The 14,307-nt window shown below is 47.0% G+C and overlaps 1 protein-coding gene across 1 annotated transcript; it reads right to left on the reverse strand.

The window, feature by feature from the left end:
• Window positions 1–3,809: 3,809 nt before the first annotated feature.
• On the reverse strand, window positions 3,810–11,644 carry SET (SET nuclear proto-oncogene). Its single transcript, XM_055789711.1, has 8 exons — window positions 11,250–11,644; window positions 9,898–9,955; window positions 8,748–8,890; window positions 7,945–8,048; window positions 7,637–7,750; window positions 5,953–6,123; window positions 5,706–5,852; window positions 3,810–4,725 (listed from the first exon to the last, which is right to left on the reverse strand). Exons 1-8 carry the CDS (start codon window positions 11,320–11,322, stop codon window positions 4,702–4,704), a joined length of 834 nt encoding a protein of 277 aa, XP_055645686.1. The 5' UTR covers window positions 11,323–11,644; the 3' UTR covers window positions 3,810–4,701.
• Window positions 11,645–14,307: the final 2,663 nt, after the last annotated feature.

The following is a 14,307-nucleotide window of genomic DNA, read 5'->3' on the forward strand; positions in this document are numbered from 1 at the left end:
ATGCTCCTGTTGTTAATACAGCAAGTGCTTTAGGTTAATCTAAACCCTTCTGGAACCTGTTGCTGTTTGTAGCATGGTCCAGGCTCTGTTTAGTATTTAAGGAATTACTTTAGGCTGTTCATTCAGTGGAAATGCTGGAAAGGGAAGTGGAGCTGGCAGGCGTGGCGTGAGTCTCGGCGGAGAGGGGCACTGCCAGGCGCTGTCCCAGCGGACGGGCCCAGGGCTGTGCCTTGCTTGGGCAGCTGGAGGCAGGTGCGGTGGGAGCTCTCGCTGGGGTGGTGGCTGCACTTGGGGTTCATGCAGGGCCTTTCCTTCAGGTCTCATGCCCTCCGGGGAGGGCTGGAGGTGATTTGGGGAGCCTGAGGAGCTGGAGCCGTTAGCCAAGGGCCACTTGGCTGGGTGAACTCCCCAGCCTCGAGGGATGGGGCCAGTCAGTGGCTGGCCCTCTGAGCCACAGTGATCCCGGAGGTGAGGACTCGATGTCCCTGGCTACCCAGCATCCCAGCCAGGGCCTCAGCCCATCCCCACGGTCCCTGGCAAATCCTGCGGATGGAGGGGGCCGGTGCGTGGGATCTGCAGTTCCTGCCTACTCATCAGCCTCTGTCCCACGGGAAGCTGAGTGCCACAGCCGGGAGCACAGCATGCCTGTCCGGCCCTTCCAGGATCCCGCGGGGCACGGCCCTCCGGCTGCCGGGCTGCCGGGGATGCTCGCGGGCCCGGGGCCAGGCCTCCCGCTGCGGCTCCTGCCGGGACGGTGCCACCGGCGGGAAGGGGGGCGGGGGCTCGACCCGAGGGGGCTACACCGGGGCCCAGCTGTGTGGGCTCCTTCGGGCGCCTCCCGGGGGTGCCTCGGGAGCCAGGCACGCACTGCTGCGGTACCGGCAGCCCCGTCCTCCGCCGGGCCCCGGGGGAGGGGGCACGGGAAGCCGCTAGCAGCTTTGCCCGCGGCGCTGGAAGTGGGGGCGCGGCGCGGGGGACGGGCGCCCCCCTTCCCCCTCGGCTGGCTCTCCCGTTCTAGGCCGCCCGGGGAGCCGGCCCGGCCGTGCGCGGATCCCGCCTGGGTCGCCGCGCAGTGAGGGCACCTGCGGGCACGGGGCCGCGCCCTCTGCTAGCACACACTCACTCGGAGGCGGCGAAGTCTTAGAAGTTTCCATTTTTATCTCGAGAGGCAGGGCAAGAGATTAAGCATGAATCTGTTCCCCGGAGGAAGCATCTTGTTCCAGTCACCGGTGACCACCCCGTCGCTCCTGTCGCACCGGCCACCCGCCATCCGCGCGAGCAGCGCGCCCTCGGCCTCGCCCCTGAAAGGCACTGCCGAGGTTGGGACTAGTAACTGGTTCTTTCGAAAAAGACTCTTAGAAATGGTGACATCAAGTAACAGTTAAAGGTACTTTAATTCCTTCAAAGAGAAGGATATCTTGAAGGTACATCAGAGAAATTATTTCATTGATTTCAGTCTCTTAAAAAAAAAAAAAAAAGAAGCATGGCTTCAAAATTCAGGAACAGTATCCAATAAACAAAGCACTGCGGTTACGCACCTGTTTGAGTGTGGTACAAAGAAGCTTACAGATTCAGATGAATGGCATAAATGACTGAGAAATCAATTCAGATAATGCTTGTTTACAAGGACAAAACCTATATTGACAAGTATGAATAAGCACACAGATCTGTTAAAAAAAAACCACCAAACCTTTCTAACTATTTACAGACACAGATGTATTTGCTTTCCTTTGGCACTAGAAATTACAGACAAAATATTCCATTTTATAGCCATTAAACTTCAAACTCAAAATAAAAATAACCTTTTAGGTTGTACAGCCCCAGCACAGTAGCTTCACCTTATTAAATTACTGCAAACTCTGTATTCTAACCCTAGAAACTCAGACCACAAAGCCTGAATTCAGCTTCCACCTGTGACAAATTTCACTTGGCAGGATTAATTGGATGTGAGGAGCTCAACAGCAGTGGGGACTTAATGACAGATACATATATTTAATAAAAATTAATCTCCTGTTCTTATCCAAGGTGGACATTATCTTTATATGCTCTTTATATGCATATACAAAGTAAAAATGGACACCCGTTACATATATTCAGCCAAATTACATTAAGTGAACAGAGCACGTGATGGCCATCTGTAGTACTTCTCCAGCATTGCAGAGAAATGTGTTAATCCCTACTCATTTCCATTGCTAGGAAAAAAAAATTACACTTAAATATGGTTTATCCTTTTACCATGTTAGTTTACTCTTCAGCTGTTGCCAGCAGTAAACCCTTAAGTTTCACAGGAAATTCAGTATTATCAGTACAGTAGCAAGTGTTTTGGCACCCTGTAAAATCCTAAAGAATATGCAAGAAAAATCTCAGTATTTCATTATCCAGACTTCTCATTTCTTGTTCATGGTATTTGACTTCACAGAACTGGAAGCTTAGATTTCATAACAGTTTTTACAGGTTTTCTGCTAGTAACCAACACTGGTATAACAGCAATGGCACAGTATTTTTTGTAAAGCATTAAAGACTAGGAAAATATTTTCCTTTAAGAACTGCAATTAGGACTACACAGAAATTAAGTAACGAGGCATCACGGCAAGTAACCCTCTACCACAACAGGAAGTGGTTTTCAATCATACAACAAAAAGAAATCAAATTAATCTAAAATTTATAGACTCTAAGTTTTGTTCCTTCTCTCTAGATAGTAAGCAACCATTACAAGATTTTACTTTGCTCTGCAAGCAGGATCAGGGCAGAAGCTTCTGAGAAGCTTGAGATGGAGCGAAGTGAATGGCTGCCTTATTTTTGCATTGATCACATGCAGCCTGAACGTTGTATGGTCTCTTGATAACTGGATTGAACCAAAGCTGGACCAGACACAGAATGTTTTCCCCCACACGTTATTTGGTCATGTCTCAAGCAGAGGTTAATTTTGTTCTGCTAAGTGTATTCTTAAGCATCAAAAAAAGCTGAATTTGACTATAGCAAATTCTGTGAGGAAAAGGAATCAGAGAATATAACAGCAAGTCTTCCCAGAAGACAGTCTTTTCTACACATCCAAAGAGAACTAGCTGTTTGAATTTTAGATTAGCTGATACAACATATTTTAAAATATTTCAAAAGCACAGCATGTTAAAACAACTTTCATTACACTTTGTGGAATACCAGTACCAACAACCTCTATGTGAAACTGTTACAAGCTACTTGAATGCAGTCTCTTAAAATTACAGTATATCTAAAGCATATATACATGCTGCTACCAAGGAAAGAAAGCAGTGAAGTAATAACTTTTTATACATGAGCTTTGCTAAGAATCTTGCTCTTTGAAATAGTGCAAGAATTAGCTTGCACTTCAGATCTATTCTGAACTGAAAAGACTTACAAAAACACCCAAATCTCATTATAAGACCCCTTGGTATTTTTATTCTGAGCTTGCATGATACATTCATGCAAACTGGTTTACTGGAGATACAGTACTTAAAGTTACTACTAAAAATCTAAGCATCAAGTGATTTTTCTTTTTGCAAAACATGAGTATAAACCTCTGTCTTCACACAAGGTATATGCACCTACGCCCTGTCTTACAGTCAGGTAATTAAAGAAACTGAGCGTGCAGTACTTAACTACCAACGGAAACATTTTACAAGTACTGAAATAACAGAAACTGAATGAACTGATTATCAGTTCACGCAACCACAGGGTTGCATTGCACTACATAAATACTGACCAAATGCCCCCCAAAATGCCAAGAAACTACAAGCAAGTTCACAACAGGATATTAAAACTGTTTCTTTCAGTGAAGACCAACCAGTCCCTTTGTGTATACATTTAGTTTTATTGTAACAAAGCAACTTGTACACTTTAACGTTTAAAACTGAGCATCTTTCTTTCCTTTCCAGTGAAACAAAAAAAAAAAAAAAAAAAGAATTTAAAAATAAACAAGAACAAAATTACAATAGAGAATGTCAATTCCAAATAAGATCCTACAGGTTCTGCTGATTCTCCATCAAGTGGCAGGGCTCAAAGTCGTCATTAGGAGAAGATTTCATTTTAAAAGTGTCATCTTAAACTGCAAGGATGTTTGTTAAACATCACAATTAAACATGCCAAAGGAGAAGAAGCCATGTTGTCAAAATGCCCACTTAACCCACCCAAACATCTGAAACCCACCCCGGCTGACCTTCTATAACCCCATTTTTTTATTTATTTTTTTTGTTTGTTTTTTTTCTTTTTTTTTAAACAAGAGAAAGTAGACAGATACATGTTGGTAAATGCTAACTGTCCATATTCACATAGAGACACAGTGTAATCTCTGAGCCCAATATACAGAGAAAGAAGGAAAAAAGCTAGATTCTATGCACTACTACACAGGGGCCTAGCACTCTTCAGCTTCCAGCAGAGTGAAGGGAGCAGAAGGTTTTCTTTTTTCCCACAGAACATGGTGTGTTGATTCCATAAACAGTTTTTGTTTTGAGACAGAAAGGGATAAAAATTAACTTGAAACAGAAACTGGTAGATTCTTTTCCACTGTGTTCTGCTCAAGGTATTTCCCCCAAAATAAATTGTGAACCATGGTGTAGAGGAGAGAAAAAGAGACCTCAAGAGAACAAGGCGACTGAGCACAAGAAATAAAAGACAGCAACTTGCTCCCAGGGACTGGAGAAAAATTAAAGGTAAAAAGGGGGTTTGGAATCCATCAGTGTTCAATTAGTCATCTTCTCCTTCATCCTCCTGTTGAAAGATAATCAACAATTAAATAAAATCTAATCACTAAACTTCAGATAGCATGAACTTTCAAATGCAATAACCAGAATTGTTTTACTACCCTACAGCGTTACTCATAGCATGCTGTATGATGATCTTTCCTTTTTCACTGAGGAGTAGTAACACCTGCCCTGAGTACCTGTCTACATAGAAATCAGTTAATGTCCCCATGAAAAAACATCAGGTTTGGAAAACTACCGTGACTTAGAATCACTACAAACATTGGCATAAGTTTAACATTTAGAAAGTGAAAGGGTCATCTTTTTTCCCCTCGTTTTAAACTGAAGAGCAAAATGCTTCAACTTTCAGATGCCAAGTACCAGGTTACACAATAGAGCCCAGTACGCTGGCACTCACAACAGCCCTCCTACCTCCATCCAAGTAAGTTTTCTGGCTGCTGAAATTCAGACACACCACGCCCAGTTACAAAAAACAAAGCCATTCTGAACTTGATTAAGTTACCAACACCCTGAACGCTGCCCCTGGAATCCCACTAGCTACTAAATGAAACTTCTAATTCCTGAACCCAACAGGGAGTCTCAGCCAAGCTGGCCATAAGCAGAAATAAACCAACAGGTGGGAGGATGACAGAACTGGATGCATCAACAAAAGCTATTTACCAGCAGAGCCTCGCTAGAATGTTCACTAATTAAGTAGGATTTTTGTCACACTTATATCCTAGTTCTTCCAGAGCACCTCTTTTACTAAGTTTCCTAAACCTACTTATTTGCACTGTCTCTCATATAGACAAACATGCTTATTACTACACTGAAACCACTCCACAAGTTGAAGTAGTAACAGTTTTGCTTCTCCCCTCCAGACACCTTGTGACTGTATAGAAACAAACTATTTTACCTTTGTAACAATGGCTCAGTATTCTTGCAAGATCGCTTGTATAATTCTTTTAATTTTCATACACCAGAGATGGAAGGTGTAAGATTACTCACCTCTCCCTCCTCTCCCTCATCATCATCTTCATCTTCCTCCCCCTCGTCTTCATCTCCTTCTTCATCAATATCCTCCAATCCTTCTTCCTCTTCATCATCATCATCATCCTCCTCTCCCTCCCCTTCCTCATCATCCATATCAGGAACCTTAAAGACACATACGCAACATTAACTACAGTGATCAAGTTCACTTTCACTTGCACAGTGCTATTATGGATATGGATCAACAAGTCAGTGCTATACTTACCAAGTAGTACTGTAGTGGATTTGGCCAAATGTCATCCTTGATGACTTCTCCTAGTTCGTCAGCCCCTGCATCAGAATGGTCAGTGAACCAGGTAAAGAAGCTTTCTGGCTCTTCATGCTGCCTCTTCCTACTGGCTTTGTTCTGTGTCTGGCTTGAACGTTTTGTCAGATCCTGAAAAGAAAGTTAAGAAGTTCCTAAAGAAGTGGTCTCTGCATGGCCTTTTTAAAAAAACAAAAACAACAAAACAAAACCCCAAACATTTAGAAACATACTTGTCTAAGCAACCACAAGAAGTCACTTACTACTCCCTCCTGCAGGGCTAAGTCTTTTAAGAAATATTTGGAACCCAAACAACTCACAGAAAGAGATACTGCATTTCTCGTGAACATGAGAAACCAGTAAAACTGCCTGTTTAACAGCCTACACCAAAATACTGAAAATTCACAGGACCCTGCATTTGATTTATGTTTCCCTACCACAGGGAAGCGCTTATACGGCAAGTGTTTAATGACATACTGAACTTAGAAGATCTCATAATGGCTAAATGCTGCTCAGAGTAGCAGTAATTGCAGCTAAATGCTGTAAATACGTATGATTTAAGAAATACTCAGTCTCTATGACTCTAACTTGAGATAAAGAACTGCCTAGCCTTCTTATCCTAAGATTTCCTGCTTTGAAGTCTTCAGGACATTCTTTGTGGTCATTGAAAAAAACCACACAAACTACTAAAACATACGGTTAAGAACAGATGAATCCTGTGTCTACTACCTCACTCCAGAACTTTATTAAGTTTGCAACAATCTTTCTGCTAAGTCTGAAAAGAAAATTACTATTCAATAGTGAAATCTAGTCTTTCTTTGATCGTACCGTAACTCCAAACTTCTAGAATTTGTTTTCTTGATAGAATTACAACATTTATAGGTTTCGAGTGCTGGATTCACATTGATTTTGTGGTATTTTGTAAAGATCATTTGGCTAGTTTGTACTGGACTGTTAACTCCTTGTACAAGAGGAAAAGTTTAGTTCTCAATGAAAAACAGACTAAATTTCTTCTTGGTCTAAATGAGACAAAAGCAGTGACTTAAAAGTAGAACTGACAGTCGCAGTTAAGTACTCGTTTCAAAATCTTCAGGGGAACATGAAACTGCTTCCAACTTTTACAGAAACTAACTACAGCAAATTAGTTACGTTTGAATACTGTCTGGGTGAAAGGTATACCCACATTATGGTGTGGCTGCAATGTCTACAAAAATGTGGTGTCTGGAAACAAAGTAGAGGAAATAAAGAGAAAAATAAAAATAAAATCAGACACTGCTATCTGACCCCCCCAAACCCTGCTGTCCTCGGCATTTCTTATTTAATAGTTATCTGACAAGCTAATGTACTTGTTAATCTTTCCATCTGGTCATACTTGTATTTCATTGTTTTCATGGTGGTGCTCAACCGAGCCAGAGGATTCACTACAGATCTCCATGTAAATGGGGTATCCCAAACCCTGCAAGACAGGCATGAACTATGTACGGAGAGAAGTGGCAAGGAGGTTGAGAGGGGAAGAAAAGGGAGGACAAGGCAACTTCCATACTGAAGAAAAAAAGTAAAAGGAACATAATTAAAGTGATGGTATCACAACCATCATACACAACCAAGAGCAGCAATCATGTCTCCTGGATGCACAGATATTTACCTTCCCAGATTTCCATTTGATCTCAGTTGATTTTGAAGATGGGTCTCCACTTTCATTGAGGTGAAACTCTTTGGAGAGAACTTTATTTTCAAAGTATGGATTCTCATCAAAATACTGCAGGAGTTCAAAGCAGAGAGTTAGAATCCACATAATGGAAACACATGTGCCAAGGCAAACCTGGTACTAAATAGGTAACTGAAGAGATTAAGTTACAAACTAGAACCCAATATGTAATTACACCAAAAAAACCAAACCCCAAACGAACAGAAAACCAGAAAAGTCCAATTGAAAGAGTTAAAAGTACTTACAAAATCTATTCTGTAACCTGATTTGATGTCTTCAAATTCTGTCACCTCAACTCTGGTCAAATAATGCAGTGCTTCCTCATCTTCTTCTCCCAGCAGTGCAGATACTAAGACAGAATTAGAAATCCCACATTAACAAAGCTATGAAATGTGTATCATGCAGGGGAAATACAGGAAATTGATAGTAGGTAAGGTTTCAAAAGCAACACTTCTGTCTGAGCCAACGTCTTGCAGCCCATTTTTTTCAAGTTACCAGCCAACAAGCTACTAGCGTTTGTGTGATTTGCATTTGCTGAGGTGAAAACATTATGTTTGCTTCTTGTAGTTCAACATTAAACATCAGCAAAAGCTAGCTGCGTACATCTACCTTTCTCTGTGAAACTTTTCACACATGCAGTTTGCCCAATCTAAGCAGCCTACTAACCTGTTTTGTAGAAAGCTTATCGTCAAGAGTCCTAAGGAGCTCAACTCCAATTAAAAAAGCAAAGCAAACGAACTAGAAGCCCTTTTTTTTTTTCTTTAAAGAACCCAATTACATGAAAAAAGCAGCAAACGTCATTTGAAATGCAGAAGGAAAACCATGGTGGGATTTTAGTGAACAAGATGTTCCTTTGGTCAACAAGTGCAAGAAATAAAAAGCTTATAAAACACACCCTAGGACAAAAAGGAGGTGTTCACATTTGAAGCAGGCTCCTGCTTAAACATATACCCAGCAACGATTCCAGAAAACCCTCAGAGTTGCAAGATACATAACAAGCAAGCAAACACTGAACTTACAGAAAAAAAGGAGGCTATTAAGGATATACCTTGTGGGTGGTTGACAAATGTTGTTACCCAGAAATTTGGGATTTTGGCGATCAATTCTGACCTCTTCTGGAAGAATGGTTGGCGGAGTTTGTTGTATTTCTGTTCTACTTTCAAAATTTCCTCACTGGCTTGTTCATTCAGTCTGCAATAGGAAGAGCCACATTAACCACAGGAGAACTGAAATTTAAAGACACATCATCAGTAGTTACCTAAAAACTGAACGGGTTTGGTTAGACTAGCCTGCCATATTCAACAAATGAGGTATCGCAAACAAGAAACTGAGGCCCAAGCCTGTAATGACTATTAAGAAACACACTACCAGAAGCAGTCTTACTGATCTTAATGAAACATTCTTAACACATGGTATGTTTTGCAGCATTACAGGAGGGACAGACCCTTACTTATGCAAAGCACAGTAGTGTTTTACCCCTCAAACATTTTGTTTCCAAAAGACCTGAAGGTGGTTAACACTTAATACTATCACCTGCTCTAACTTCTGGGCAGGCGAGCAAGCTGTAGCAAAGCAATTTTGCACCCCGCACAAGCAAAATCTGAAGACTTAACACTGAATTGGTTTAAAAAGGCAGAGCCCTGATACTGCAACAGCTTCACATGGCCAGAGCCCCAACAGTCACACCTGCAGCCCTTGTTAGACAGTGCGCAATGGAGGTATGAACCAGGCAAATACTGACACAACCCCCCAGATTCGGCATACTAAACTAACGTTCCACTGACACTTTCTACATATTATCCTACAAGTACACAAATATATAATAATCATTTAAAAAATAAAAAAAGAAAAAATGTAACTTTCCAGCCAAGTCTTTGGTTCTGCTTACAAACATGAAAATACTTTTGCATAACAGCATCCACATTAACTTGAAAAACCGCTAAGAAATAAATTTCTATTACCAAAACTATCACAATTTAACATTTGAAACTCAAGGTCTGCCTTTTTAATTATACACAATTAAACAAGAAACCAGGATACTACAACAAATTTTTCATACACAACATACCTCTTACATCTAACCAAGTCAGAGTATCTCAGCAGTTTAAATAGCGAGAACTACAACTGAGTGCTTACTTTACTTTTGAAAGTTAATTTTAATTTCTGCTAAAACATTTTAGAAGTTAGTTGACGTTTACCTGTCTATTTCATTCTGTACTTCATCAATGTGTTCAATTGCTTCCTGTTGCTCTTTTTCTGAAAAACAAACGAAAAGGCATCAAAATCCCTTCATTCTCAAGTCTGACAAATCACCCGGGGTTTTCGCTTAAGCCCTTTTCTAGTGATCTACGTTAGAAGCAGGCAGATTTAAGTGCCATAAGCATTACTGGGCCTTAAAGCTTCAGCTCCTTCCAGGGTGTGCTACGGCTCAGGCGCCGAGAAGTTTGTCGAAACAGCACTAGAAGCGATGCGCCCCTAGAAATCACGGCTTGCCTTCTCCTGCGCAGTTTTACAAGTCAACTTAAATGATAAATCAGTCATGACAGACTAATAACAATTTAATTAGGAAGTCGCAAGCCGTATATGCTGAGGCCCAACACATCCGAAGGCACGTTCAATAGTCAGGAGGACAAAAGCGTCAATGGGAGCAGCGAACGGGGAACACGCCGCCTTCCCAAAGCGGAGCCGAGCGCCGGGAAGGCGTGCTGGGAGCCGGACAGGCTCCCCACCGCCGCTCGCGGGGCGCCTTCCCATCGGAACGGGCCCTCGGCAGCGGCCCCGGTCACCGGGGGCTGCTCGCCCACCGCCGGGCGAGGCGCGCGCGGCAGCGGGAAGTGGCGGGAGCGGTGCAGCAGGCTCACCCCTCCGCCGGGAAGCTTCCCGCGGAGTTCGGCCGCGGCGGGGCCGCTCTGCCCGCGCCCGCCGCCCCCTCCCCGCGCCCGGCACCGCACGCACGTGTGTGCCCGCGGCTGGCAGCGGGCGCCGCGGGATGGAGGCAGCGCGCTGCGCCCTGCAGCGGCCTTAAAAATCGCGGAGCCGCCGCGATCGCACGTGGGGACGGCCCGGGCGGCTCCGGCGCGGCGGCCCAGCCCCGCGTGGCTCCCCGGGCGGGCGGGCCCCGGCGGCGCCGCTCCATCCCCGCGCGGCGGGGCAGCACCACGCGGCCGCGGCGGCGCCCAGGCCAGGAGGCGGCGAAGCATCATGGCGGCGGCGGCGGAGCACAATGAGGCTCCGCGGATGCTGCTCCGGGAGGGGGGGGGGCGGGGGGGGTCCCGCTGCTCCGCCGAGGCCGCAGCGCCCCCCGCCCGGCCCCGCCTGCGCCCGTGGGGAAGGAGGCCGGGCCGGGGAGCGGAGACAAAAGGGCGCTAACATGGCCTCCTCCTGCCGCCGCTGGGGCCTGCACATCCGCCCGCCCGACCCCGCGCTCTTCCCGCCTCCGGCCCGGCCGCGGCCCGTGTGGCTGGGGAAAATGGCGGTCGGTGCGGCGCGGTGCGAGGCGGAGGCCGCGGCGGCTGCCGCCATTCCCTTCCCGCCCCCGGCGCGGCCTCACCTGAGGTCTCGTCAGCCCCATCGTGGTTGGAGTTCAGCTCCTTCTTACTGACTTTGGCCGCCGGCGCCGACATGTTGGTGGCTGCGGAGCGGAGCGCGGAGGGAGGGGGGCTGTAACGGGACTGAGCTGGGGGGGGGGCCGGGCGTAGACTCCTGCTGCTGCTGCTACCGCCGCTGCTGCTGCTGCCGCCGCCGCCGCTCTGGCTCCCTCCGCCGCCGGGGCGCTCCAGCCTCCTCCGCCCGGACCTGGGGCTCCCGGATCACAGGGGGCGGCAGCGGCACTCGCACTGCCTCACGCTCTCCACAGCCAGCACCACCACCACCGCCGCCTCCTCCTGCTGCTGCTGGCGAGGGGCGGGCAGCGCGGCGCGCATGCGCAGCACCCCCCCTCCGGGGCACGGGGGGGACGGCGGCCGCAGCGCGCAGGCGCACCGAGCCCCCTCCCCGGGCCCTGGGCGGCGGGCGGCGGAGGGCGCAGGCGCGCCCCGCTCCCCTCCCCGGGAGAGGCCGAGCGCGCCGCGCTGCGCAGGCGTGGGGCCCGCGCGCAGCCGCAGCGAGCCCGGCCGCCGGCCCCGCCCACGCCGGGCGCCCCACGCCGGGCGCCCATTGGCCGCGCCTGGCCCGGGGCGGGAGCGCGGGCGGGGGCGCGCGGAGACACAGAGGACAGGGCGGGAGGCGGGAGCGGGGCGGTGGCGTGCGGGGCGCTCGAGGCACGCCCGCCTCTCTCCCCCTGCCCTGTGTGGAGACGCGCTCGGGGGCGGTGGCCGTCGCTCTCCTCGCCCGGGGGCGGCTAAGGTGCCCCGGGGAAACGGCGGGGGCGGCGGCGTTTGGGAGTAGTCGTGCCCACATGGCCCTGGCAGGGCCGTCCCGCCGCCGAGGCAGCCCCTCGGCTCCCGCCTCAGCACCTTCCGTGCCCCGGGGGGCGCCGTGAGGCGAGGTGCCGCCTCAGCCCGGCCTCTCTTGGGGGACGCGGCGTCCCCCGCTGTCGTGCGCTGCCTCTCTCGGCTGGAACGTGGCCCAGAGCAGTAACTGCGGAACATGACCCAGAGCAGTAATCAGGCGTGAGGCGCTAAGGGCGCAGCGGCCCTGTCAGTCACATCCAGCTCGCGCGGTTAATGTGGGAGCACAACTGTAGAAGGTCATTGAGCCCAGCCGCCTGCCAGCGCACCTGCCACTGCACCCAGAGCAAGCAAACTTTAAATAACCCTTTTTGTCCCTTTCCTGTCCACCTGTCGTCGAAGAGCTCGCTGCATCTTCACAGTGACAGCTAGCTCTGTTTTGCTCTGAAAGTAACTGCTCAGCCGCTCTCTTCTGTCGAAATACGCATGTCGTTCACAGATGGGTATTGCAATATGGTTCAGGCTGAGAAACATGTACAGCTTCGATGAAGTAGGAACTTGCCTTTTGTTTGCTTTCCACTCACACTATACTATCATCTCCCTGCTCGTTTCCTGTTTTGCCTGAGTTGTCCTGCCAATGGACTCACTCAACAAGGCCTGGGTTAGCTCCTGCCTCCTCAGAGAACTTAACTATAGTCTTCTGATTCTTGCTCCCAGCTGTTGCTTCCAAATCCCAATTGCTTTTTCTTTTGTATTCCCAGCTGTCACTTTCCACCAGCTATGTCCTTGCTTCCACTGCCACATACAACTGCTGCTGCATGTCCACAATTTGTATTGTGCTCCCCCGTACAAGCAGCAGGAGAGAGGAGCTGCCAGTCATTAGTCCTCTGCTTTCACGTACAGCAATGAGCTCTCTTAACTGCCAGGCACAGAAGGTAAGCAAAGCATCACAACTTTATAAACGCAAGGGTATCAAATCCTTCCCAAAAGGAATGTCTGAAGGCCCTCCTGAAGCCCATCGTTGTGATATAACTTCTCTCATACTCTGTCTGCATTTCCCAAGGTCAATTAATAGGGGTATCTTCACGTTCAGGCAAGGTAAGCTCATGCGTGTGGTTTGGTTTTCTTCCTTCTGTTCCCCTGGAGTCTCCCTACTATGCAGTTGTATCCGCTTGACATTCCCCCCCCCCTTTTTTCCCACCTGTAATTTACTGTTCTATTTTCTTTCTCTAGATTAGCCTTTGAAAATCTATAGTTTGAAAATACGGGCCATATGTTTGAAAGCTAATTCCAAGCAGGAACATGATGCTCCAAGCGGCGTCTGCCGGCTCCCTACTAGAACCCCTTGTTTAGTCTATGAATTACTAGGTATTCCTGCAGTACATGATTAAGGTGATCCACTGATGTATCTAAAGTCAAGTAATCATTAATTTTAACTGCTGGACTGTTAAAACCATTTCCACAACCTGTTTGTCCTACCCTAAAACTAGCTATTACCAAGAAAAGAGTATATATTATTTATGTGTATTAATATTAAAAGAAAGACTTTAAAAATATATTTAATTTTGAGACACAATACAATAACTATGCTTTCGTGTGAAAAGAGAAAGCAAAGAGTTCAGTTGGGGGAGGGAGTAGTGTTCTTTCACGTAGTCACTTTCCTTTTTTGCTTGCTTTCTCCAGTTTAGTGCCTGGTGATGTGCTGTTCCTTCTGTCCTAACTCCTCAGTTCTCATCCTGTTAGAAAAGTTATTTTAACGTCAGTACTTCTCCAATTATACATCCTTTCATTCCAACTGACCAGGTACTATTGCTTTAACAGCCTGTATTTTCTGCTTTTCAATAGACAGCCTCGCTTACACAGTTTGGCTGCAGTCTAACTTCTGGGTACATTTCATAAAAGGTCCCAAAACAACAGGTGCTTACATGCTTCTGGGGCTTGGCTCAGAGAATTCAACAACAATTCACAGATTGATGCCCTCTCTGCACTCTCCTCCTTGCTTTATAGAGAAATTAAGAAGTTAAACTAAGCCCCAAACTAGAGTAGTTGTGGAGCCCTGGGAAGGATGAGAGGAGAGCACCCAGTGGCTCTTGCAGCTGAATGGATTTACTGTTTGTTCTTGCTGCATTGTTAACATGTACACTCAAGGAGGAACATGACTCAAATACTTGTGAAGAAGCAAGTAGCAGCACAACCCTCTACTCAGCCTGAAACTGTTCC

This window comes from Falco peregrinus, chromosome 1, assembly GCF_023634155.1.
Source record: "Falco peregrinus isolate bFalPer1 chromosome 1, bFalPer1.pri, whole genome shotgun sequence".
Classification (NCBI taxonomy): Eukaryota; Metazoa; Chordata; class Aves; order Falconiformes; family Falconidae; genus Falco; species Falco peregrinus.